At 41.4% G+C, this 6,314-nt stretch overlaps 1 protein-coding gene across 1 annotated transcript; it reads right to left on the bottom strand.

The window, feature by feature from the left end:
- Window positions 1-407: 407 nt before the first annotated feature.
- On the bottom strand, window positions 408-5,478 carry LOC123444218 (farnesyl pyrophosphate synthase-like). The gene is made up of 11 exons (XM_045120873.1): window positions 5,193-5,478; window positions 2,971-3,111; window positions 2,783-2,869; window positions 2,344-2,460; window positions 2,165-2,253; window positions 1,934-1,985; window positions 1,742-1,837; window positions 1,512-1,556; window positions 1,305-1,394; window positions 1,158-1,229; window positions 408-846 (listed from the first exon to the last, which is right to left on the bottom strand). Exons 1-11 carry the CDS (start codon window positions 5,340-5,342, stop codon window positions 718-720), a joined length of 1,068 nt encoding a protein of 355 aa, XP_044976808.1. The 5' UTR covers window positions 5,343-5,478; the 3' UTR covers window positions 408-717.
- Between the last annotated feature and the right edge of the window lie 836 nt (window positions 5,479-6,314).

The following is a 6,314-nucleotide window of genomic DNA, read 5'->3' as shown; positions in this document are numbered from 1 at the left end:
AATAAATTTGTAATTTAAACTGTTGATTTTGAGCACCATGAGTTATCAGAACTATGTTCAAATGGATGATTGCAAAAATATTATCTTTTTTATGTTGTGGTATTGTTATATAAATAAAAAATTAGCTCATTTTATACCTATGCAATATGTGTGAAAGTGCGGTATGTGCTGTTGAAAAGTATGTGCACTCTGTGTTGCTAAAAGTTTGTGCTATTGTTGAAAGTTTATGCTTTTGAAAGTTTGGGCTATGCCAGCCAAGTTAAAGGGGTGGGAGAAAAACAACATTCCAAATGGAGGCTGGAAAGCGGAATGGAAATACAATCCTATGGCATTTATTTGGTTGGAGGCTGGTATAATACGGGTGTAAAATGTTACAGGAGTAATACATGGGTAAAATGTTACAAGAGTTGCAGAAAAACAACATTCCAAACGCAGCTTAAGGCCGTGCTTGGATTGAATGTATTTCAATATGAAGGTGTATAGCTTACACCTGTAACTTACTGACCGCTCTGGAAATTCCACCCAGAAGTGAAACAACCGACGGAGGTGTGTATTTTTTACAAGTGTATTTGAAAGAGAATTGGTGATCCAAACAGGGCCCAAATATTTACTGTTGGAAGGAATAATACCATGATGTACTGTACAGTACTGAAATAAGATGACCATCACACGCAGAAGAACATAGAACAAGTTACTAATTTGTCCACAAGCTTAGCTCTACTTCTGCCTCTTGTAGATCTTCTCCAAGAAGGACATCAAAACTTTCTGAACAGCTTTGCTTGGCTGGGCCTCAATGTCGGTGATCAGCTTATTGTAGCTCTCACGCTCAAACTTGTGAAATGCCGTCTGGAGTATAAGAATGAGAAGAGTGTGTCAATTGAAATAGAGTGCTGGCTAAGCGAACATGCCTCGGTTTGGATACTGTTTAAGGCATCTTCAACCAAATGAGCACCAGCCAAGTGTAGGGTTTTGTTATAATCAGTATATTAGCGATGCTAAATCATTTATACTAAATAATGATATGCATGATATCCGCAGTGGGCTATTAAGAGATGATGATAAGTGAAGAATACAGAGAGTGATGAAGAGTGCAGTGGGCTATTAAGAGATGATGATATGTGAAGAATACAGAGAGTAATGAAGAGTTGAAGACAGACCTCCAGATCAAGTTCTTTATACAGATCCTTCACTTTTGCAACAGACTCTGGATCTGACTTTCCATAATTTTCCTGTCGGCCACAAATTAATGGCTCAGGGAGTGCCTTTAGGTTGGTAAGAAGTATTAATAACTAAATAGCACTCACAAGTAGAATGCGCTTTTGGCTCTCATCTGCATGGTCAAGAGCTTGCACAACTAACCAGGAACACTTGTAGTCTTCAATGTCAGTTCCAATCTGCCATAGGAGTCCGTAAAGATGAAATCAGAAATCAGAATGTGAACAAGCCTTGACTGCAATCAACGTGTTAGTTCTACCCATTCAAGTTGCTAAAACAAGTACAAACACACTAACCTTGCCAATAGATTCAGGATCTCCAAAACAATCTAGATAATCATCCTGCAAAAGTACTAAATCAGAGGCAATAAAATACTACTCCCTCCGTCCCGAATTACTCATCGCAGAAATGGATGTATCAAGAACTAAAAATACGTCTAGATACATCCATTTCTACGACAAGTAATTCGGGACGGAGCGAGTAGATATTAACTAACTACTTTTCTTTTCCAAAGAAAGAGATTTACCTGGACTTGAAAGTATGTTCCCATTTCAACAAGAATGTTCTTTACATCGCCGAAGTTATCCAAATTCTCACCCGACAGCAGCAATGCACATGCAACCTTGGGCAAAGTAGAAACGTAGAATACTATTAGTACTTGCATCTACCTCACAGTTACCAACTATACTAATAATTCATCTACAGTGCTAACTCTTACCGGAAGATAAAATGAATAGTACGCTGTCTTGTATTGCACAATGCGCCGGTGACTGTGCAAAGTGCCAAACATTAAAGAAATCATCAACAGCACTAAAGACATAATGCAAACACCGGCTAAGGAACACGAATTATCGTATTAAAAAACAACAGCATCAATTTTCAAAAATATAGACTAGGTAAACCATGCAAGGAAACTACGTGTGCAGAAGCTACTGCAACATGAACTTACACATTCAAGTTATATTTTGTGAGATCCTTTTCTCCCTCGTGAGTAGTGATAAGATCCAACAACTGCCCTGAAGCTGTCTTGAACTCAACCTTGACAAAGAAATTAGAGTATCAGACAGTTGTAAGAAGTAGAAAGTATATTTGGTGTGGATGTATATGTATGTCAGAGGATATGGTTACCTCATTGAACAAATCAATGAGATCAACATAATACGGTTTTCCTCTGAAGTGGCGTTGAAGAATCCGTGAAATATGGTTGCGAAGGATAATCCCATCGTTTACAGCAATAAGGCCAACCTATTGTACAACAAAAGAACAGGCGATTGATTCTGTGGGTTACAACTGAAAACATGAAAGAACTTGCTTGTTCTCGAAAAAGCAAGTAACAGCAGCCTGTCAATACTTGACAAGTCAATACTATAAATCACTTCTCTTGTGAGATCAAGTACAAACATGAAGCATGAAATTAGGTTGTTTAATAGATGAATCATATTGATGCTGCTAAAACTAATTCTACTGGAGAACCCTTTCTGAAGTAAAACCTTGATACAACCAACAAAATAATAACTGCACAAAGTTGCCAGATGATATAGAAAGGGTTAATGCTTCTTAAACTGACCTGAGGCACCCTAAACCAGCAAGGCTGGCCCCGTCGTGTCTGGGAGTTGTCCATGATATCATCAAGCACAAGAAAATATGCTTGAAGCTACAACATGATCAAGATTCATCAAAGGTGCCATGTGAACATTGATTTTTCAGCTATTATAACCAAAATAATAATCCAAAGCAACAAGAAGAAAGTGTTACCCATTCAATACACCAACCAAGGGTGCAGGCAAGAAACGTCTCCTCCTTGCTCAAAACATCTACACCTTTCAATGTCTTGTAGCTATCAATGACAGAGAGCCCACGGTTGCACTTTCCTCCTAGGACATTGTAATCCAGCATCTACTCCAAATGAAAAATGAAAGAAACAAGCTTGGAAGGTTTTTAACTCAGAACATAATTGTTAAATCATCAAAGCGGATTTATTCATTTCGTTTAAGAAAATGCAACAAATTGAATAAAGACACCGGTAGTTAACTTTCTTTTTCATGTATATTTCCCTCAGACCACAAGGCACAAACATTGGCAAACGAACATGCGAATAAAGTGGAGAATCACTGTAAAAATATCCATGCACTAACAACAGCGAACCGAACGATCCACCATTTAAAAAGCACAATAGCAACCGGCTTAATCATAAGTCTTCAACCTCTACACAAAATGTCTGACACTCCTACTTTTCTACAGGTGACATACTTTTACCGTCTAAACAATGGAAAGTTACTTAGTACGAAAGAAAAAGACACAAACCATTGCAGTTTTCAGTTTTCCAGTCTTCAGGATGAAGCCTTGAGGCCCTTGACAGTTTTTTTTTATTGGACTTGACAGTTAATTTATATGACAACATATTTTGAGGCCAGTAAAGTATAAGAAGATGGCGAATATCCATTTCTGAGCCCAGGCTCATCTGCACCCGGCCAAGAAACAATTCACAGGAAATACAAAAAAATTCAAAAAATTCAAAAAAATTAATGGTAGATAATTTAGTGCATGAGGTGCTCTCCAAATATTAGACCATTTGGACATATGATCTGCTCTCAGCAAAAAAGACAAATTGAGTCAGACCCAAATTTGTCTTTTTTGCCGAGAGCTACTGAGATGTCCAAATAATCTAAACTTTGGAGCGCACCTCACGCACCAAATTATCTACCATGCAAAAAATAATTGGAACTTCTTGAATTTTTGCAGTATTTGTTTTGATTGTTTTTCTTCATCGCAGGTGCAGATGAGCCTGGGCACCGAAACGCTGCTCTTGAAGTATTACTGTCTGCTTGTATGGAAAAGAGACCCATGCCATCTGTATTTGAAGAACCCATATTTTGTATTTCCCATGTGCTTCCTGCTATGATAAATGCAAGCCAGCCAGCAGCTGGATTTTTTTTATAGTGTCGCTGTTTTTTAAGAGACAAGAATTTGTGGCCATAGGCAATAGTAGTGCTCAGGAATTCTTGTATCACTTTCCTGTAACCCATATCTGGCATCGCAAAGCCACAACTCCAGACAATTTAAGCTTTAGTTAAACTCCATTAAATGAATCCAAGTTCTTTTAAGAAATACTGATGATTCCTATATGTACATTCATGATTTACTGGATATGAAAGTGAATTGTGAAAAAGAATTATGATACTGTATGTTATCTCATGATAATTCCTTTTATCTCGATACTCTAGTCCATAAAGTGAATAGTACTCCCTCCGTTCCTAAATATAAGACCTTTTAGAGATTGCACTATAAACTACATACGAATGTATATAGACATGTTTTAGAGTATAGATTCATTCATTTTGCTCCGTATGTAGTCTCTTAATGGAATCTCTAAAAGGTCTTATATTTTGGAACGGAGGGAGTAGATGGCATGCCCCAACACGGGTGGAGGTTTAGCAATTGGCTGAGTAGCAACGGAATTGTCAGTGTTTCATAGTAGCTGCTTGGTTTAAAACTCTTGAGAAGCTGTAACAATCGGGTTTTATGCAGCTTCGGATGCAGAGGGCAGAGGATACGTTATCTTCCATATAAAAAACATGTTCCACAGCCACCCTATTAGATGCTCGCTCCCAATCCTTGCTCCTTGGATTGGTTGGTTCAGTGTGCCACAGGAACCGGAACAGCTCAAATGTCATGAATAATAGGAGGGCTCGCCAAAAATGAGGTGAAAGTGCTGCATAAATAAGAGTAGGTTGTTTAAAATTATTGCTTGTTTGCAGCAAAATTTTACTCGGCCTTCACGTCCCCTCTGCAACTCCCAACCCTTACTCCCATCGGAACACAAAACTGCACAGACCGGGAGAATTTTACCGGCCAGTCACCAAATCCATGACAATCACCCAAAGACCCGTGTGCGCCGTCTACTCTGAAACCAGATCAAACCAACAGCCGCACTCCCAGAAATATATAGAGAGATGGAAGGGGGGAGGAGGCATTACGCGGTCGATCCACTGGAGGGACTCGTCGGTGAACTCGAAGGCGGGGTCCTCGAGCATCTCCTCCTTGAGCCTGCTGTATATTTCCGCGAACTCGGCCTTGGAGTCGCCACCGGAGCCGTTCGACAACGCCACCGCCGCCGCCGCCGCCATTGCGCACGCGAGCGAGAAGGGACGAGAAGGAGCGGAGATTTCTGTGGAGAGTATGGTTGGGGAGGAGGATGAGAAGCAAGGAGCTCTCTACTGCACGCCCTGGACGGAATTTTTGTGGGGCAAACAGATTTCTGGGCACGCGTTTTATTTAAGGACGGGAGATGCCACGGAGATCCGTGACGGCGACACGCGTGGGAGCGACGCTGGGAAGGGCGCTGGCCTCCCGCGACTGGCGCAAGCGCGAGAGGGATCGCCGCGCCGCGTTAGATCTACGTGCTCCGAACCGTTGGATCAATGAACGTTCACCGTCTTTCCTCTACTGAAAGGGAAAATCCTCGTCGCTTCACTCGTCCCTGCCTTCGTCGGCTCGCCGCCTCCTCTTGTGCAGCTCGAGGCCCCTCGCCGGCTCGCCGCCGCCGACCCGTTGGAGAACGCATCTCCGACTATCCTCTTTGCAGCTCCAACGGTTGTAGTGTCGTGCCATCCTCATCGCAGCTTCCGGCGTCACTTCTCGTAGCTTCGCACATGGTTGTGTCCAATGTATTCACGCGCTGATTCGAACACCGCTATACGCTGGTTCCAGTGACGCTTGATGACGGTCGCAACACGGCTCCATGGCACACCCGGAGCAACGCTCGATGCCGGTTTCGATGGGTTTAAATTTTATTTTATTTTGCATCTCTTATTTCGTTCCGTGGTGTTAGGATTCTTCGGATTTTACTGTATCCATGCATCCTTCTGTCAGTTTTTACAAAGTTAACACTTACGAAAGCATTTAGGAATCTAAGAAAAGAACACCCAGATACGATGGTAAAATTAGGTCAATCTAACATGATAGAATACTGTCTTAAAAGAATAGACCAATCGGGAGAAAATAGGAACCTCACGGAGAGGTCCAAAGTGCAAGACAACACATGTTACGAGTGGACGCGCTTGTAACACCGATCATACCGAATGTCACCGTCACCTCCT

This window comes from Hordeum vulgare, chromosome 3H (assembly GCF_904849725.1).
Source record: "Hordeum vulgare subsp. vulgare chromosome 3H, MorexV3_pseudomolecules_assembly, whole genome shotgun sequence".
NCBI classification, from domain to species: domain Eukaryota; kingdom Viridiplantae; phylum Streptophyta; class Magnoliopsida; order Poales; family Poaceae; genus Hordeum; species Hordeum vulgare.
This window is presented reverse-complemented; position numbering and strand designations above follow the sequence as displayed.